The sequence below is a fragment of the Somniosus microcephalus genome, chromosome 25 (genome assembly GCF_052327205.1).
Source record: "Somniosus microcephalus isolate GS21.2 chromosome 25, FLI_Smic_1.0, whole genome shotgun sequence".
In the NCBI taxonomy this organism is placed as follows: domain Eukaryota; kingdom Metazoa; phylum Chordata; class Chondrichthyes; order Squaliformes; family Somniosidae; genus Somniosus; species Somniosus microcephalus.
Genome location: NC_141011.1, coordinates 27,455,681 through 27,476,480, shown reverse-complemented (window position 1 = coordinate 27,476,480; position 20,800 = coordinate 27,455,681). Strand labels below are relative to the sequence as shown.

Sequence of the window (20,800 nt, the reverse complement as noted above, 5' to 3'; positions counted from 1 at the left end):
CCTGAATTAACAGACTGCCCGTATGCTAACTCGCTCCAAGTCTCGTTTACCCATCTCCCCTGTGCTTGCTGACCTACAGTGGCTCCCAGTCAGACAACGCCTCAATTTTAAAATCTTCATCCTTGTTTCCAAATCCCTTCACCGCCTCGCCCCCCCTCCCTACCTCTGCAATCTCCTCCAGCCGAACAAGCTTTCGAGATCTGTGCGCTGCTCAAATTCTAGCCTCTTGCGCTTCCCCAATTTCAATCGCTCCATCACTGGCAGCCGTGCTTTCAGCAGCCTAGGCCCTAAGCTCTGGAATTCCATCCCTAAACCTGACTGCCTCACTACCTCTCCTCCTTTAAGATGCTCCTTAAACCTACCTCTGTGACCAAACTTTTAGTCATCTGTCCTAATATCTCCGGCTGTGGCTCGGTGTCAAAACTGTTAATTGATATCGCTCTTGCTAAGCGCCTTGGGATGTTTTGCTATGTTAGATGCACTATATAAGTAGTTGTTGTGATTGCTCAGTGACCCTGCCAATTCAACATGATATCTGGTTTGGGGAATGGAAATTGTCAACCTGCAGCAGTGGGGGTGCAGCATTCTCTTGGGGGCTCATGAGGTAAAGTAGAGGGAGCTTTATTCTGCATCTAACCCGTGCTGTATCTGATCTAGGAGTGCTTGATAGAGCAGTGTAGAGGGAGCTTTATTCATTAATTAACTGTTGGATATTCTGGAGAGTTGTATGTGGGACAGCTTAGAGGGTTAAGGGTTAATAGTCAAACTTCTTTGTATCGTGGAGCAACAGGCTTTCCAGGATAAACAGGATGGCTTTGAAGTGGAAATAAATGGCAGGGATGGAGCTACAGGGTGGGATTGTTGTCACACCACTCCAAGCCCTGGGACACGCCCTGATTCATAGCCCATATGGCAGCTAAACATCTGTAAAATAAATACTGTGAGTGTACTGGGTTAATGCTGTGGAAATGTCCATCAGCTCATCTCTATAGTTCTATGGTCACCTCCCCGTGCAGCAACTCTGCTCACTGACAGACCAGCTTCCTCAGTGTCCCGTCTGTGGGACTGACTCTGCCCAACAGGTGATTTGTTGTCGAGTCACAGAGAGAGGGAGGGAGGGAGGAAGGGGCTCTGCTCGCCCCGTCCATTGACCTCCTCTCTGTTTGCTGCACCATAGAAACATAGAAGATAGGAGCAGGAGATTCAGCCCCTTGAGCCTGCTCCGCCATTCAATGAGATCATGGCTGATCATCCAAATTCAGTACCCTGTTCCTGCCTTCTCCCCATATCCCTTTAGCCTTAAGAAATATATCCAACTCCTTCTTGAATATATTTAATGAATTGGCCTCTACTGCCTTCTTTGGTAGAGAATTCCACAGGTTCACCACTCTCTGGGTGAAGAAATTCCTCCTCATCCCTGTCCTAAATGGCTTACCCGTTATCCTTAGACTGTGACCCCTGGTTCTGGACTCCCCAACCTTCCAGCATCTAGTCTGTCTAGTCCTGTTAGAATTTTATAAGTTTCGATGAGATCCCCTCTCATTCTCCTAAACTCCAGCGAGTATCGACCCAATCTCTCCTCATACGTCATTCCTGCCATCCCAGGTATCAGCCTGGTGAATCTTCGCTGCACTCCTTCCATGCCATGGCAAGAACATCCTTCCTCAGATAAGGCGACCAAAACTGCACACAATACTCAAGGTGTGGTCTCACCAAGGCCCTGTACAACTGCAGCAAGACATCCTTGTTCCTGTACTCAAACCCTCTCACTACAAAGGCCAACATACCATTTGCCTTCTTAACCACCTGCATCCTTACTTTCAGCGACTGGTGCACAAGGACGCCCAGGTCTCCTTGCACTTCCCCTTCTCCCAATCTATTGCCATTTAGATATTAATCTGCCTTCCTGTTTTGACACCAAAGTGGATAACCTTGCATTTATCCACGTTATAATGCATCTGCCATGCTTCTGCCCAATCACCCAACCTGTCCAAATCATACTGGAGTTTCTCGGCATCCTCCTCACAGCACACACGCCCACCCAGCTTTGTGTCGTCTGCAAACTTGGAGATATTACATCTAGTTCCCTCGTCCAGATCATTAATATATATTGTGAATAGCTGGGGTCCAAGGACCAATCCCTGCGGTACCCCACTAGTCACTGCCTGCCACTCGGAAAAAGAGCCATTTATTCCAACTCTTTGCTTTCTGTCTGCCAACCAGTTCTCTATCCAAGTCAATACCTTGCCCCCAATCCCATGTGCCTTAATTTTACACGCTAATTTCTGATGCGGGACCTTATCGAAAGCCTTTTAAAAATCCAAATACACCACATCCACTGGTTCTCCCTTATCTATTTTACCAGTTACATCCTCAAAAAGTTCCAGTAGATTAGTCAAGCATGATTTACCTTTTGTAAAGCCATGTTGACTTTGTCCGATCCGGTCACTTTTTTCCAAGTGCTCTGCTATTACATCCTTTATAATGGACTCTAGCATTTTCCCCACTACCGATGTCAGGCTTACCAGTCTAATTCCCCGTTTTCTCTCTACCACCCTTTTTGAACAGTGGGGTAACATTAGCTACCTGCCAATCCATGGGTACTGTTCCAGAGTCTATCGAATTTTGGAAGATGACCAGCAATGCATCTACTATTTCTAGGGTCACTTCCTTAAGTACCCTAGGATGTAGATTATCAGGCCCTGGGGATTTATTGGCCCTCAATCCCATCAATTTCCCTAACACCATTTTCCTACAAATACTGATTTCTATCAGTTCCTCCCTTTCAGCAGACCCTATGTTCCCCGACATCTCTGGGAGGTTATTTGTGTCCTCCTTTGTGAAGACAAAACCAAAGTATGTATTTAATTGGTCTGCCATTTCTTTGTTCCCCATTATAAATTTCCCTGATTCTGACTGCAAGGGACCTACGCTTGACTTCACCAATCTTTTTCTCTTCACATATCTATAAAAGCTTTTACCTGAAAGCAACGAGAAGCCACTGAGCGCTCAGCAATCACTCGGTCACCAGTAATGGGGAAAAACACTCCACCTCCTCCCGCGGGCTGGCAAAGCACAGACTATGCTCCAGGTAACCGCCCTGAACTAGGAGCCTGCCGCCCACAGGCGCTAGCACCCTCTGGCAATTCTGTTAGGCGCGCAATAGGAAGCCATGCCGGCTGGGAATTAGTGCGTCTTCTCCCCAATTTTTTTCCCTTCCTGAAGCTGCCAATTCTTGGTTGTGGGGTGGGAGGGCTGGAGAACAGTTTGATGAGCACCTCCCAGTGCCCACTCCTCATGAGGTACCATGTGTTATCCAGCTATTCAACTGGAATCTACACCACAGCCTTTAGCCCCCACCCTCACCCCCTTCAATCCTCCCCTCCACACCTCGCACCTGTAACTATGTCACACAAAGAATGGGGGGGGGGGGGGGGGGAAAACATCAAAACTTAAGATGCATTTTATTTATTAGAACATATATGTATAATTAGAATTCTTTTTTGGTAAGAAAATCAAAAATAGCTTCTTTCACACAACTTCTGTTTCCTCAATCGGAGAAATTTTAGACAGCGACAGTACATTATAGAAAATACATCATCTTTTCAGTATACACACAGGTGAAATGTACAAGAGATGGCAGCAACATTAATTATGTAAATTTTATGCAGATTCATTGGTGCTGGAATTCAGAGCGCTGCAGTTTTCTTTGGGGCTCCTGTTACTGAGTTCCCAAACCCCCACGAACCACAAGAGCCCCCTTCTGATTCCAGGCTTAAACAATTCCTGGTTATTATCCCACCCATTGGCTCCTATTCCAAGACAGAACACAAGCACAATCACATCGGGACAACTTGGGATTCTTCCAAATCAAACCATGGAAAAACACACAGACACAACAGTCGGACACACACATGCAGAGTTAGACTCGCACAAAGAGCCCGACTACAGCCATATTTCAGGTGCAGTGAAAGCGAATCAGGCGAGGACAAACTCAGATTCTTTCCCATTGAAGGCAGGGGAGCGAGAGGGATCCCGCCCAAGGTGCTAACAAAGCCCAGGACCCTCCAGCTCCACGCTGGCTGTGGACCGACCCAAACTTTGCTGTTGGCAGCCGTGACATTAAGCAAACGAAACACCCAACACAGCTCAGTGAGAGGCGCCGTAGTAATATCGAAGGCCGGGGGAGCGGGGGTGGGGGAGGCGGCCGAGCCTGTTTCAAGCTGAACCGAGGCTCTGAACGGCAGCAACCGCCAGAGTTCGTCCCGCGTTTGATCGCAGCAACCCGTGTGCTGAGCAGTGTGCGCCGTCCCAATGTTGCGCCACTGCTTCTTTCGCTGCCCATTAAGCGCCTCGCCCCGGTGTGTTGTCCTGAGAGTCACAGGAATCAAAAACCCATTACCTTTTGCTAAAGTTGCCTATAAGTGTCCTCTCTGGTGTGAAAACGCTGGAAACACCCAAGTGGTCAGGCAGCACCTGCAAAGAAAGGGAAAATGTTAATGTTTGAGGTATAACCCTGTTCTGACAAAGGGGTTATACCCAAAACATTAATATTTCATCCTTTAATTGCAGAAGCTCTCTGACCTGTTGCACGTTTCCAGAATTTCCTCAGTTTCAGATTTCCAGCATCTGTTCTATTTTGTCTTATTGTTTAATTCAGTGTGTGTGAGTGTGAGTGAGTGAGTGTGAGCGGGTCCCACCCCGAGCTGTGTATTTGCTGTCAGACGCCCCAATTCTCCACCCACCCGGCCCACTCCCCTTTCCCAGACACCTTATACCACAGATTTAAAAATAACCCCAGTGTATCTGAAAAGTGCACTCTGAGCAAATTCAGTTTCACAAAGAGGGTTATTGCAAATATATTCCATGTGTTAGCTGAGTGTGTGCTCAGGATCCCAGATATCAGGGAACAGGGGGGGGGGGGGGGGTGTTGAACATTAAATGCTCCCCTCTAACTGTGAATGCCTCAGCCATTGTATTTTGTTTTTATTTTTGGTAAGTAGGCCAGCTTTATTGAAGTTTAACTTTTAATAAGCTGAACGAGACGGCAACTGGTTTACTTTGAGTTGTTGCAATGAAACAATTCCTTTCCGAGCCTCTGTTCAAGAGCCAGGCCTCGTGCCTCAGCTGCACCAGTGTTTCATAACCAAATGTTTCTTTCCAAAAGGCACTTCTATTGCTTATTATGCGAACACACCCAGGATTTTTGCCGCCGCGATCCACAGCGACAGAACGAATCGGATGGCTCTTTCAAAGAGCTGGCCCGGACACGATGGGCCGAATGGCCTCGTTCTGCGCGGTGCGATTGTATCGACAGCCAATTCCTCCCCCCACCCCCATCTGACCCAGGGGCGAGGCGGTGCTGGTCACAGGCTAGCTGGAGGCCCACAGGGTCCATCATTACCGAGTACTGCTCCCTCCCCTATTGATCCATCTGCAGTTAGTCCTGTTGCAGAAACAGCATTATGTACAAAAGGCAACGGTCGGTCCCACATTCTGACCAAAGCGGTCAGGGCAAATCGAGGGAGGGAGGGAGGGGCCTTGAACAGAGACCAGCTGTAATTGGGGGGTGGGTGGGGGAGGGAAACCCTAAAATGTTAATGACACCATTAACTCAGTGCATTGGCCCTTTAAAAAGAAAATCAGGTTCTTATGCTGCAGGGTATTTGCTGGGATTGGGGGAGGGGGAGGAGGAGGGGGGGGGGGGGGGGGGGAAGGTGAGGAAAGGAAGAACTGAAGCTAAGCGGTCACTCCGCTGTCCGTCAGAGCTTGAAGGAAGACAGCACAGATCACAAGCTGCCCTGACCGACCGTGTTTATATATTGCACAGCTCGTCAGAACACAAAGCTCATCACAGTGATATTTAGGGAGACTGGTTAAAATAACTCAAAGCAACAAGGTAGGCACCTTCCCCGCCCCGGACCTGTGCGTTTATCATCCCTCGGAATACCCGTACAATATAGAGAGATCCAGAGTAAAGGCTTTACATTAAGGGCTGCTGATTTCATTGTCCACCTTCATATCCAGGGACTGGCTGACAGGGTAAGGCCATAACTGGCCATTTATTTTAAACTGGGGGATCCAGAAATTTAAATCACAACGCTAAATTATCAAATAAAAAAAATCGAATTTCATTCCTACCTCCCTGGAGCGAAGGGGCGATAAGTTAGTTATTGAGGTTCTCAATGAACTTTCATCAACCCCACACCCGGCCTGGTATTGAACCCCGGTGGCTGGGGGGGCGGGGGTGGAGGCAGTGGTGGGTAACCATGGCTACAGTCAGACACTGTGCTTGATGCTCAGCTGCTACCCCCACCCACAGTCAGTAGTCTGAAGGGAGCTGGGCACAGCCTATTCACCAGCCGTTCTCCAGCCAAGGTGGCGACAATTTCTATTAAGCTGCGCAGCCACAAAGCGGTCGGGAGGACCCACGCTGGCCGCTCAACGGCTTTTAAATGGAAAAACCGCGCATGCGCGGAAATTTGAATGGGCTGCCTAGCCCGTTAAAAGGGCCGTGCACCCGAAAAAGAATTAGCAGGGACATTGACGCCAAAGCCCCCTGGGCTTGGAGTGCGCCATGTTGGGACAGTAAAGTGAATCAGCCGTTACAATGCGGCTCAGTGGAGCCCGAGTGCGATTGGTGCATCTTCCCAACGTCACACCCCTCCACCCTCCCAAGCTCTGCACTAGACGCAGATCATTTAAAGTGTTAAATATCCCAGCGATTTCTGATGGTTAGATGCCAGAGGTAAAAATAAATTTTGGTTTGAACAGTTTTAAGGACTAAAGCTTCCATCCAACTGCTGCTCTGAATGAATGAGGTTATTAGAGCAGGAGGGTGTTGCATTAAATGTGCACAGGAAATGACACCACATACCGATGCAATTAGGACACGTTTGCACTTGAGACAAGCATCGCAACACCAGACGACAGTCGCATGAAGGAGCACGGCCTGTTAAAAGCATGCCGCAAAACGTCAGGGCACTCATTTGGACAGACCCAACCACCGAACCTCAGGGAACCTTGGAACCTCGCCCCTCCCCCACAAGCGCAACAGAAAAACAATCCCCCCACCTTGATTGACGAGGTAAAATCTAAGTGCTGTTCCCACAATAAATCTTTGAACTGGTGTTAACAAAAGGACCCTTTATGTAAAAAATAAAACTCGAAGTTGAATCATAGAAGTTTGTGGCACAGGAGGCGGCCATTTGGCCCGTCATGTCTGTGCCAGAACTTGCTGCCAATAATTTAACTTTTACCCTCTCCCCCCACCCCCAAAACAATTTTAAAATATATATTTTGCAAGAGATGCACTGCTAAATCAAGCCCAATTAAACAGATCGATAAAATCATGGTCTTGACTGTAAAGGAGTCACGCTTGGTCCATCATATGACCAATGAGGAAATGCAATCTGGGATGCGGCAGCCATTTTAACTGACTTTAAAAAAAAAAAGTGGCCAGATCTGGTCGGAAAAGAGACATTGCAAACTGCACACCCCCTCTTTTTTTAAAATAAAAGAGGCGTACGTCAGCCCAGGGCGGGGGGAGGAGTCTGCCTGGCTCAGTTCCTGGATCAACCTTTTCCATAGACCCGACTGTAGACGGGGCAGCATTGGAGCAAACTGCCACACGCACCCACAATACAACCAAGGCTGGCACCACCGAGCCAAATGTCCCTGTTAAAATGTGAACCAGGCACTGGGAGTTCAATGCATATGGATCCCATCTCCTGAGTCCCCTACACCCACCTCCACATCACCTGCAGAATATGCCGTCAAAGCCAATTAACAGAAGATATTCAGTCAATGCAATAAAAACCACATATTGCGGTTGGTTGGGATTGTCTCACATGACATCACCCCACTCTCCCCATCACTCACGCCCCAAAGGCTTCGCGCTGTCACAAGGGAGAGAGTCTGGTAGTGAAATACTGGGTTGAGGACATACCTGGAAGTGACCGAGACATCTCCATCCTCCCCGAGTTAGTCATTGTGTCGTGTTATCCAAGGTGCACGCCTGCTGCTCAATAATCCGCCCCCCGGCCCCCCATTCTTTAAAATAAAAGTAGGCAGTCACCTGCATCTTTGCCAAGATCTGGCAATATTAGAAACCAAATCCTCAGACCCCCCCCCACCCCATGCATTTCCGGCAGGACTGTGGCTTTACTTGAATGCTGACTGCAGTTCCTTGAAGGCCGCTTGCTTCTGCTTCTTCTTCTCAGCCTGTTTCTTCTTCTCCTCCTGTTCCTCCTTGATCTCCTGCTCAAATCGGCTCGAGTCATTGATCGCCTGAACCTGCAGAGGAAATGCACCTTTCGTTTCATTTCATTATCGGAGCAAAACACCAAGGCCTAGAAATCCGGTGGTGCCGCAAACGGGGCGCCAAGCTCGCCTGGGCGCCGGAATTACCGCTGCGATCGGAGCCGTTGCGCCCGCTGGAAATTCATCTTGAGCGCCCCAAGAGGGATGCGGGGCGCTGCTCGAGGCGCCCCGCGTCCCTCTTAGGGCGCTGAAACTGAATATCGCAGCGCAACGCGCCACACGCTGCAGCACGGTGCACTGCGATACTGCAGGCCTTCCTCCCCTTCTTAAGGGGGAGGGGCCTGCACCAGCGCGATGACCGATCGCGAGTGCCGGCAAGAGCCTGGCACCGAGGAGAAGTGCCAGGCTCTCAGGACACAGCCGGCACTGCCCGGGGGGCGGATCAGGAGGCCGGTGACAGAGGTGCTGGCAGGCGGCCACCAGAAAAAATGGCCGCCCCGCAGCTCCACCTTAATTTGCGCCACTGCCGCCACAGGTAGGCCCCGTGAACCGGGCGCGATTTGCGACCGGCGTTAGAGGCGGGCGCGAACAGATATCGCGATCGGGGCAGTAGCGGGGCGCTGCGCACACTGATGACGTCATCGGTGGCGGCGCAGCGCTACAGACTAACGCCGCCATTAGCGCCCTGCTAAATTTCGTGGGAGGCGTGGCCAGTGGCGCTAAAGCCACTGAGTGCCCTCTTTAGGCGCTAACTGGTGGTGCAGCCCACCGAATTCCCCCCCCCCCCCAAAAGTGTCAACTGAGTTTGGAGCAGGTTCATAGTGAACATGGCCCAAGGGAAAAACTGCCCACAGTTGGCACTTCGACAGTCAGCTTCACAAAGACGGAGGGAAGACCCGATCCAGCTCTATAATCGATCCAACGGTGGAAATAAACAAGATATTTACATAGAAATACATGGAATGTACAGCACAGGAACAGGCCATTCGGCCCAACTGGTTCATGCTAGTGTTTATGCTCCACACGAGCCTCCTCCCATCCCTCTTCATCTAACCCCATCAACATATCCTTCTAACTTGTGACAATTTGCACAGGACTCGAAGTCAGAGTTACAAATTTACAAGCCTTAATAAAAGAACATTTCTCCACCCCACCCTCCTCACAGAGCTGGCAGACACACTGGTTGATTTGGGGGCAATTCTGGACACTGGATCCAGGAGCTGGATCCATTATCTGTTGAGAAGAGGGATTGAGGGCTAGGGAGATATTAACAGCCTGGATGGAGTGGGCCTGATGGGCTGAATGGCTTTTTGTCACGCTGGACTTTCTTAGGCAATGGACCAGCTTGTGGAGGAAATAGAATATCACACGGAGTGGGGAGGGGGGGGGAGCATTTTGAAGTTGGGCTGAGATACTTTGATGGGACAGTGTAGAGGGAGCTTTACTCTGTATCTAACCCGTGCTGTACCTGCCCTGGGAGTGTTTGATGGGACAGTGTAGAGGGAGCTTTACTCTGTATCTAACCCGTGCTGTACCTGCCCTGGGAGTGTTTGATGGGACAGTGTAGAGGGAGCTTTACTCTGTATCTAACCTGTGCTGAACCTGCCCCGGGAGTGTTTGATGGGACAGTGTAGAGGGAGCTTTACTCTGTATCTAACCCGCGCTGAACCTGCCCTGGGAGTGTTTGATGGGACAGTGTAGAGGGAGCTTTACTCTGTATCTAACCCGTGCTGTACCTGCCCTGGGAGTGTTTGATGGGACAGTGTAGAGGGAGCTTTACTCTGTATCTAACCCGCGCTGAACCTGCCCTTGGAGTGTTTGATGGGACAGTGTAGAGGGAGCTTTACTCTGTATCTAACCCGTGCTGTACCTGCCCTGGGAGTGTTTGATGGGACAGTGTAGAGGGAGCTTTACTCTGTATCTAACCCGTGCTGTACCAGACCCGAGAGCGCTTGTTGGGGCAGTATAGGGGGAAGCTTTAATCTGTATCTAACCAGTGCTGGACCTCGCCTGGGAGTGTTTCATGGGGCAGTGTAGAGGGAGCTTTAATCTATAGCTAATCTGTGTTGTTCCTGCCCTGGCAAACTGTTCAATTCCACAGCATTAGCGATCCTCACCTTGGTGAAGTGCTAAAGCTTCATAAACCATGGGTCCTCAACCAAACTGAGGTGTAACAATGTATAAAGAATTGTTGGGGGGGGGGCAGTGGGAAAGAGAAAGGTTTGACAATCAGTTACAATTTTGGGGATTTGGAACAAGGAAAACAGCAGGACATACCCAGAACTGAGGACACATCTCCCATTGGTTGTCAGATTCACACTTCAAGGGAAACTCTCGCTACATTCTAGACTTCAACACAAGGAGGAAAGGGAGCAATGGGGAGCTCGCTACCACAGGGAGTGGTTGAAGCCAATAGCACAGTTGCATTTAAGGGGAAGCTAGATAAACACCCGATGGAGAAAGGAATAGAAGGATATGTTGATAGGGTGAGATGAAGTAAGGCCGAGGAGGCTTGCGTGGAGCATAAACACCGGCACAGACCAGTTGGGCCGAATGGCCTGTTGCTGTAAATTCTGTACAAGCCCTGAAACTGACACAGGCAGAAAAATCAACAACAACCAAGGCAACGTATCAAATTGCGGCCGACTCTTACTTTTGCTTCAAAGAAGGTTTTGGCCCCTTTCACTCCCTCCGTGGAGACATCGATCTCGGACAACTGGGCCAGAACGTGCAAACCGCTGTCCACGGCCAACTCTCCGGCAGCCGCCTTACGGAAAATCAGCAGGAACTAGGGAGAGAGAGAGAGGAAACACAGAAACAGAGGGCTCAGTGTTAGGGAGCAGCGAGCGGAGCCGCCGTCAGATCTGAATGGACGAAAAGGGAGGTGCCAGTAATCCAGTCCCAGCGGTGGAGCCGTGCTTTAGTGTTCACCGGTGCAGGTCAGCGAGACAGACGGGTGAAGTCACTGGGTAACTGGTTTATAAATCAGTTTCCTTCGCTCCAATAGTGAGTAGGGCAATGCCATTTGACAATGGGGGAAGGGGAATCACACCACCTCTCCACTACCTTGCTCCAACCCTACTTCCCCGCCTGTATCTTCCAGCAGAGGTGATCAGAACAGTGCTCTGTGCTAAATACCCACCAGATCACGAGTACAGCCCACTGCTCTCAATTCAAAGTGCTTTAACTCAAATCATCAGATAATTCAAACTTTAAGCATTCAATTGCTACTTTCATACATTATTTACGATGCTTCATTCAAATCATTGGGCAATTCGTTTTTTTTTAAAATATAGCACAAAACTTTAAAACTTTGGAACATGCTGGGTGCAGTACTCAAAATGCCCAGCAGAGGGTGACAGCAGCACAGAGCTCGGAATCTTGCAGCCTCTCTCTCTGGGAACGTTACGGTATTTTCTGCAGTTTTCTCCAATCCTCTCCTGCAGATCCTGAATCTGGGTTGGGTTTGATTTTCACAGCTGCTGCCTCCTGCCCACTGCCTCACCCAAGTGGTCATTCTTTGCCCGCGGGCCGAGACAGTGATGATTTATTTTCCCTCCTCCGCCTAACCCAGTGAGGTCAACTGGAGACCCCCCCAATACCACCCCAGCCGCGATCAGCTCACTCAGCACAGGCGAGGAATGGAGCACTTGGGATCCTCAGTTTGTACAGCTCATCTACTAGGCCGCTCCGCCAAGTATATGAAGGGGCTGTGCGTATGAGCAAGGGGGGGGGGGGGGGGGGGGAAGAGAAGGTACAACTTAAAGGGACATTGTTACAATGAACAAGATAATGTCGCACCTTCTGTTACCAATATTCAAAAACTTCCATTTTAAAAATGACATGGTTTGTGCTGCCACGGATCCAGAACCAGTTTATTGAACTGGCTGTTCCAGTGACTCAATCACAAAACAGGTCAACATCCTGAAACTCGCTCCCCAACAGCACCTTCACCACACGGACTGCAGCGGTTCAAGGCAGCGGCTCACCACCACCATCTCAAGGGCAACGAGGCATGGCCAATAAATGCCAGTCTTGCCGGCGACGCCCACATCCCGAGAATGAACAGGAAACCCTCCCGGCAGTGGTGGGACTGCCCCTTTAACAGGGATAAAGCGCGAGTAATACACCGACTAACCTGGGACCAACCAAAGATCTTGCGGCTCTCTGGAATTCCCTTCCTAAGCCCTAGTCTGTCCACCACCCCCTCATTCTTTAAAACCCAACATCTTTGGCCAAGAATTGGCAATCCGTTCTAATCTCCCCTTCGCTGGCTCAGCCGCTGAAGCAACTTGGGATGTTTTCCTACATTGAAAGTGCAATTGTTGTTGTACACCTTACACCAACTAACTCAGTAACCAGAGCCCGTGCATCACACCAACTAACCCAGTAACCGGGGCCCGTGCATCACACCAACTAACCCAGTAACCGGGGCCCGTGCATCACACCAACTAACCCAGTAACCGGGGCCCGTGCATCACACCAACTAACCCAGTAACCGGGGCCCGTACACCTTACACCAACTAACCCAGTAACCGGGGCCCGTGCATCACACCAACTAACCCAGTAACCGGGGCCCGTGCATCACACCAACTAACCCAGTAACCGGGGCCCGTGCATCACACCAACTAACCTTGTCCTGTCACATGTTCAGTAATTTACATTTGCTTTTATCTGTATTTTGCACACTCTTATACATGGGTTACACTGCGTGAACCTCCTCAGTTCCCAATCCACGGCCCCGTTACCTCTCGGAAGCTGAGCTTTCCATCAAAGTCTTCGTCCACCTCCTTGATCATGTTCTTCAGTCCGAGGTGAGTCTGTGGAGCCTCCAGCTTCTCCATCATCAGTTTCAACTCCATCAGGTCGATGAAGCCGTCCTTCCCAGCATCGTACCTGCAGGAGTTAAAGACAAACCACGTCACAAAGGCTGGAGGCCAACGTGCTTAGGAGGCAGGGCGGAGGGGGAGGGCCCAGAGCGCCAGGCCCAGGGCCCCGGAGGGAGGGGGAGGGCCCCGGAGGGAGGGGGAGGGGCTTTTTCTGTGCTGAAGTTCTCTCGGAATCAGGCCATTCAGCCCAACAGGTCCATGCTGCTGTTTCTGCTCCACTCGAGCCTCCTCCCATTCTTCCTCATCTAAATCTATCAGCGTAACCTACTCATTTCTCCCTCATGTACTTATCTAGCTTCCCCTTAAATGCATCTATACTATTCGCCTCAACCACTCCCTGTGGCAGCAAGTTCCACATTCTCACCGCTCTCTGGGTAAAGAAGTTTCTCCTGAATTCCCTGTCGGATTTATTGATGACTTTGATATTTATGGCCCCTAGTTTTGAACTCCCTCACAAATGAAAACACTTTCTCTGCAGCTCCCCTAGCGAACCCCTCCATAATTTTAAAGACCTCTAGCGGGTCACCCCTCAGTCTTCTTTGAGGGAGGAGAGTCCCAGCCGGTTCAGTTTACACGATTCTGTCCAGTTTCACACAGGCTCTTGCCTGTGAGCAGGTCCTTAAAACAGGCGAGTGACAGACTTGCGGTTTCTACCGTTCACAATGTCATCAATCCACTGGCTCCCGAGCTCCAGTTTAAAACATTGGGCTTAGAACTTTAGGCAAAGTTTACATGGCAGACCCAACAGGATAAAATGCCCCGAGTGACGCTCTCTTCCTTTGCCCTGTATCCTCACTGCACCGAGACCGAGACTCGACGCGGCGTTTCCTACTCGGCCTGTGGCTGCTTTTACACTGGGGTTCAGTGACACTCGAGCCTTGTGTAACTGGGATTCGGTAGCCGTTCACGCAACACAGAAGCAGGGTCATTCTTTCCCCGGGCTTCATAGACGGTGGGACTCCTCACAGCCCTCAGTCTTCACTCCCTCCTACCATCTACAGGCTTTTAAAGCACAAGCTGGTCACCTAACCTCTACTCCTTAATTTAACTCAACTTCTCGCCTACCCCCTTCAGCCTCGATTCTATCCTATGCTATAGGCCTCAGCTTTCACCTGCATTGTGAGGGAGGTAGGTAGATAGATTATATACATTCTATATTTAAAAAAATCCAGGTGTATGCTTTGTTGCCGTGGAGACTGGAGGCCGTGATGTAGGCGATTATAATAGAAACTGGTGGAACAAGTACCTCGTGCATCAACAGAGGCCCAACGCTGGCTGTGGGTTTATTGGCACTTACACCACATGACAGGAAGTAAATGGCCATACTTAACTGGCCTGTTTCCCCATCCGAAGTGGGTGGTGCCCTCCCTTCCCCCACCTGCCGGGGAGAAGGCCTCGCCTCCTCTGCACCCTCTTGCCATAAAAGGCCGAGAAAGTGGACTCGAGCACAAAACTCCAGGCCGACACCCCAGTGCAGTGCTGAGGGAGTGCTGCACTGTCGGAGGTGCCGTCTTTCGGATGAGAGGTTAAACCGAGGCCCCGTCTGCTCTCTCAGGTGGACGTAAAAGATACAACGGCACTATTTCGAAGAAGAGCAGGGGAGTTATCCCCGGTGTCCTGGCCAATATTTATCCCCCAATCAACATCACTAAAAACAGATTATCTGGTCATTGTCACATTGCTGTTTGTGGGAGCTTGCTGTGCGCAAATTGGCTGCTGTCTTTCCTAAATACAACAATGACCACACTTCAGAAGTACTTCATTGGCTGTGATGCACTTTGGGACATCCTGAGGTTGTGTAAGGCGCTATATAAATGTAAGTTCTTTCTTTAACAGCACAGCCACTGGCAGCTGAGCTGAGAGGCGAGCGCAGCGACCACACACAGACTGTACTGACAATTTTCTTTAGGCTGCTCCACGTTTCTCCCCCCCCCGCCCCGCCCCACCCCTCCCTCAGGCATTGACTCCTTGCTGGGGTACGGCTACAAGGGCTCAGCCACCTTCCGGTACCTTCCCCAAGTACCTGGGCCCAGACAGCAAGGGTAGGCAGGCGGTTCCACAGAGGAAGAATCACACTCGAGCCAAATCCCCTCGGCCGCTGGTCACACACAGGCCCAGTTTTCCAGCGGGGACGAGGGGCAGAGAGTTGGCGTCATCCTGCCCCAGATCAGCAGACTGAGCAGAGATTAGGGACTGAACCTGCAGCATTCCAGTCTGCATCGCTCAGCTGAACAAGCACTGCCAGCAATCCTGTGCAACATCAGAGTGTTAATACACACACACACCCCTCCGCCGTCAGAGAGAATCCTGCCTCTCTCCTGGGGTTGCTCTGCTCACCCCACATTCCAGTGCACAGGGCAGTTCTGGTTCAGGCACGTCTCAGCTAATCTACTCACTCTGTGTCACCATAGCTTCCTGCAATAATCTCAGCAGACTGCGTTTAAAGGCACAGGCCCCCTGGTTTAGTTGTTTGTAGGAAGTACAGGTCCCAGCAGTGCTTTGCTGAACAAACCCCGTCCAACTGCCTCGGGTAACGCTCGGTGTCTTGTTTTGGAATAGTTACCCAGTTGGATTTCTCTGATCCCAAAGGAGTAAATGAGAAAAGAGGCGAGGCCCAAGTTTCCTCCCCTGGGGGGGGGGGGGGGGGGGGGGTGCATTCCGTGCAAGAGATCGGAAATTCAAGGTCTGTTAGCGGAGAGAGAAAGTGGATCCATCTTAAGACAGAGGAGAGGAGGGAGAAAGACCAACTAGCCAAGACAGGGAAAAGAAAGATAGAGCAAGAGGCAGTGGAGAGGGAGGAAGTGAGAAATTAGTGAGAGAAAGCTAGAAAGAGGGAGAGTGAGATAAAAGAGAGAAAAAGACAGATAGAGAGAGAGAGATCGACACACCCACAGATGGGCACAACCTGTCTCCTCACGGAGGGTCTCTGTGGCACTTGTAGGAATTGGGACAGTTACCGAATTAGAAAAGAATCAAGTGTAGAATATCTCCACCAATACAGGAGGGGGAGGGGGAGAGAGCGAGAGACGTGGGCAGTGAGGCAGAGGCACTGACCAGATACCTCTGCTTCTTAATGGTGTTCAGAGGCAGCCCTCCACCTCCGTCTCCCAGTGACTCCCGTCACAACAGCGTGTGGACAGGATCGACTGACGTGGGAATGGAGCCTCTCAATACCAGCCCCCCCCCCCCCCCACCCACAGTCTAGGCAACACACGAAGAATGGTCACTTGGGCAAAGTCCTGGAGGACTGGCGACATCCGTGGAACCCATTCCCCATTGAGCGCCAGAATAGGAGGGAGAAAACTGGCAAAGTGATGCTCCTCTAGTTGAATAGCCAGCTGACACGCACTGGTTAGGTTCACCAATAAAGAATGGCCATTTGTATAGGAAGGCCGTCATTCACAGAACCTCCCTCCCCAGCAAGGAGGGGAACATACCGGGGAGGGGGAAAAGCTTGTTTACCAAAAAAGGCACCACTATAACCATGAATATCCCAGCACTGATCGTCAGTCAACCAACCCCCAGCCCACAAATAACAAACCCAGGTGTCAAGAGGAAGTACTGCACAATATGGGATGTTCATTTCAGCACTGAAAAGGGAAGAGGAACCTTTAAAAGGTGAACACTTCCACGTTCCCCTTTTCACGTTACACTTCCAATTCATCTTTAGTTTCCCAATGCCAAAGTCTTTTTTTAAAAACTGAATTTTAACTCTTCCCTGGCTGGCCTACCAGTAGCTCTGCATGAAAAGCCTGAGCAAGTGGGCCCCGTGTCCATAGCAACAGAGTGGACATACTGCCTGCTCCTGGGACCCCTGACTGCAACCCTTACCTGGGCCTCAATGGCCTGCGGCACCGACACCCCCTCGCAGTAGAGCGAGGGAAATCGGCCCATCTGCACGGTAAGGTGCTGGGCCCAGAGTGCAGCCCTTTGGGGAGGCGGCTGCCTGTGTTGAGCTCGTCATCATCATGGCAGGTGGCTCAGAGTATGGGCCGCAGGCCCAAGAGACAATCGCGAGATTTAGAGCGGGGCTGCCAGGTGACATTTTGTGGACTGGATTGAGCTGGGCTGTGATTCCTCTCACGGTCGAACAGACTGTCGACATTTACTCTCTAGGATCACACGGGGAAGAATGACCGTATGGGGCGAGGTACCAGTGACCTGCCGGCCTCGTTGGAACCCCTACCCCGGCGAGAGTCAGTGCTTCAGGTGGATCAGCGGGTAAAATTGGCACAAAACGATGTTGGATGGGGGGGGGGGGGGGCTATGTCTGTCGGAATGGCAGCCCTGACCGGAAGCTCCCCGCCAATGAGCATCGGGCACCCCCTCCCACAGATAGTCTCGCTCTCTCTCTCTTCACTGAAAATGCTCCCAACTCTGGGTGCCTGGCAGTGACTCCTGGCTGTGCTTTAGTGGAGAGCGTGTACGGAAAACGGCCAGTTGGAGAGAGGCAAGACCCCGGCGTCATCTCAAACTCTGGCCTTTCAATATCCGGGGCTCGGAGCGCTAACTAATTCTCTCCACACTGCAGCCATTAATATCGCACCACGCCACCCCCCCACCCGCACTCACTCTCACTGATCCACTTCCCTTCCTGCGGCGAGGGGTTAGATAGCCTGGCGCGAGTGTTTTATCAAGTTTGGCTCTCGGCCTGCGCGGCTCTGCGGGAGAAGGCAGAGACGAGAAATTCAGTGACAGGCGCTGAAAGGGAGGTGCATCGCCTCATGTTAAAACAAGCGACCAGGCCTCGCTGGATTTCACAGGTCTCTCACACACAGGCCCCGCCATCGATTCCAAGCCCGTCTCAGAGGTATTATAAATAACGGAGAGTGTGAAGCAGGAAGCTTATTTTAAATAGATTGTCGTTTGGGTTTTTCTTGATCTATTTCTGACTGGCCTACCAGTCAAACAGGCAAACTCCAATTATTACAGCTTGCTGCAAGCCTGGCCCGTCATGTACTCGCAGCATTGAGAGGGAGAGTGCCAGCTCTCTCTCCCCCCCCCCCCCCCCCACCACACCCCAAATCCCCAATGGCCCACTGGTCAAATGCACGGCCATTTGTAGTACTGAGCCACACAGACAGGTTGGATCCTGTTCCGAGCCGAGTAAACTGATCTCAGCCCGACCTGCAGTCGGGCGGATTGCATTGGCCTCAGCACCCCGGATTAGAGCGGGTAAAGAGCCAGTCGGGGTTTGCGCTCCCGACTGACGGGACGTGCATGTGCGCATCAGATGGGGAGGGGATCCGTGAGGTCTCACGCGGTCGAATAGCCGATGGAAGTTCCCTGTCTTGGCTCACAGGTGGAGAATGGGCACTTGCATGAGGCACGAGAGGGCGGCTGACGGCTGCGGACTCAGACCGCAAGAGAAGATAAGAGTGCGGGGGAGGGAGAGGGGCTCTGTCGTGTTTCTACACATCCTCAGGCTTCCATCCTCACACAGACCGAATACTTCGATTCTTATCTCATGCTCATTCATCAGCTGAAGGAGCTGTCGAGGAGCGCGTTTAAACAGTGAATTCTGAGCTCCTTTGCTTCAGAGACCCAGTTACTGTCCCTTACCAGGAGAATCTATTAGGATGTCATTGACTGACTATTGCCTCCTGCCAATAACCAGAAGGGGTCGATGGGCAATGACATGACCAGCAAACCATCCATTTGCCTTCCTGTACGTGAACAGTGAGAGAGAAAACTTCATTAACTGTGGTAATCTTGCAAGCCAGAAATTCCTAACTACACATTAAGTTGCTGCTTAAAGGAGAATGTAATCTCGGAATGACAGAGAAGGTGAGGAATTTTAGCCTGGGGAAGGCAGAAATGATTTGGGATTTTCCATTCTTAGCCAATACTGTAATACTTAAGATGCCCCAGCAGTTCTGGGCTCAGTTCGATTGGGAGAGACTTAGCACCTTTTGGCTCATTTCCAGCAGCCTTTAATCTTTAATTTTCCAATCTCCTCCTTCCTTGTCAGGGTACGAGATCCACACACACACCAGGTGCCTATCTCTGGTACCTCACCCAAGTGGCTGTTCTCCATGGGCGACAGTCGGAAGGCTCCTCCGCCCAGTCCTCATTTGTAGAACTTTACCGCACCGAAGGAGGCCATTTGGCCCGTCGTGCCTGTGCCAGCTCTCCAAAAGACTTCTCCACCTAATCCCAGTCCTCTGCTCTTGCCCCGTGGCCTTTGAAATGCTTCTTGGCCAAATATTTATCCCCCTTCCCTTGTAAAAGCTATTGTGGTTTCTGCTTCCCCCACCGTTTCTGGTCGGGCATTCCATGTCCCAAAAACCCTCTGCTTAAAAAATGACTCCCTACTTCTCCCATCGCACATACACACACTTCCCAGCAGGTGTCGCTGGACAGTGATCAGCAGCAGGACCATGGCTGATTTTGACCCGTCCCTAACCCAAAAAGCAGAGAGGGGGACCAACATGGCAGATATACTGCCTGAGTTAGAGTGCCACTTACAGCCCGTGGAGAGTGCACGGTGGGGGGGAAGAGAGGTGCTACTGTATGTGCCGTACATTGCAGTCGCGCACAAGGAGTCGGGGAGCGCGGAACGAGGACTCTACTCGCCCGTGACTCACTCACCTCTGCAAAGGAATCAAATAAAGCAAGTGAGGCAATGATTGGGAAGCCACCGTAAAATGAGACGTTAGCACCTGACTCAAGATCATTTCTACCCCACTGCAAAAATGGAAATACAGAAGAAGCAACACCGCCCATTAACCAAGGCCAGGTTTTCAGCTCAGTCACACTGCAGAGTTAAAATGCTAAATGTAGACGGAAGAGTGACTAACCGACATTAGCAGCCCTGCCCCACCCCAATGAAGCAATGGTGTTCTGACTGTGAATTTAATTTTATCTTCTGACAGCTGGACTGGATTCCCAGTCTGCGCTGAGATAGTGGATCGCAGGTGGGGCAGAGATAGGGAAGCTACAACCGACCTCAGCACTGCTGGGCTAGTGGGGAGAAAAATAGCCACATTTCTACTCCTGACGCCCCGCTAGAAACCACAACAGTGTATGTGAGGGAGAGAAAGAAAGAGACGAGGGAGAGAGACAGAGACAAAGAAAGAGAGATAAAAGAGAGAGAGAAATAGAATGAAAGATAAAGAGATAAATAGAAAGAACGAGAGATAGAGAGAGAAAACAAACACTGTTTGAGGACTGGATCAGGCTGTGCTGTGATGCCCTTGTGGTGGAATAGCCCACAGACCCTCGCCATTTGCCCGTGGTACGGCCCCTGTCAGAGCCGCCGCTTTCAGGGAGGGGGGGGGAGGAAACCTGGTGGTGGCGGAGAACCGGAATCTGCTCACTTCTCCTTTCACCAAGCAAAGCGATTTCTCAAACGTATTCAGTAACTGTTCTGCAATTCTCGAGTTCCTGACAAAACACGTCACCATGAAGCAACCGCGTGGAGACTATTTTCAGCTCCAGGGATTTCCCCCGATATTCCTACGAGCTCTTTCTGTGGCTGCTCCGTGCCCCTCACTCCCAGACACGCAACGGGGACACTTTACTGGGAACCCAGTGCAGCTCCACTGATTACTGTGGCTCACACAGCAGTTGGTCAGTGCCCCTCGCTGGGCTCCTCACTCACTCACTGAGGGGAAACGCTGCCCCCGTTTATGCTGCGCAGCTTGATT

At 50.9% G+C, this 20,800-nt stretch overlaps 1 protein-coding gene across 2 annotated transcripts in view; it reads right to left on the bottom strand.

The window, feature by feature from the left end:
- The window catches only part of efhd2 (EF-hand domain family, member D2), a 74,277-nt gene that overhangs the window by 35,261 nt on the left and 18,216 nt on the right, over window positions 1-20,800 (bottom strand). Inside the window, exons 2-4 of one of the 2 annotated variants that reach the window (XM_085966939.1) lie at window positions 13,011-13,158; window positions 10,916-11,050; window positions 8,168-8,295 (exon numbers count right to left, since the gene is read on the bottom strand). In XM_085966939.1, coding sequence (XP_085823065.1) covers window positions 8,168-8,295; window positions 10,916-11,050; window positions 13,011-13,158 — 411 coding nt within the window. Of the gene's footprint in view, window positions 1-3,447; window positions 8,296-10,915; window positions 11,051-13,010; window positions 13,159-20,800 lie in introns of those variants that run through there. The other variant, XM_085966941.1, reaches the window with a different exon arrangement.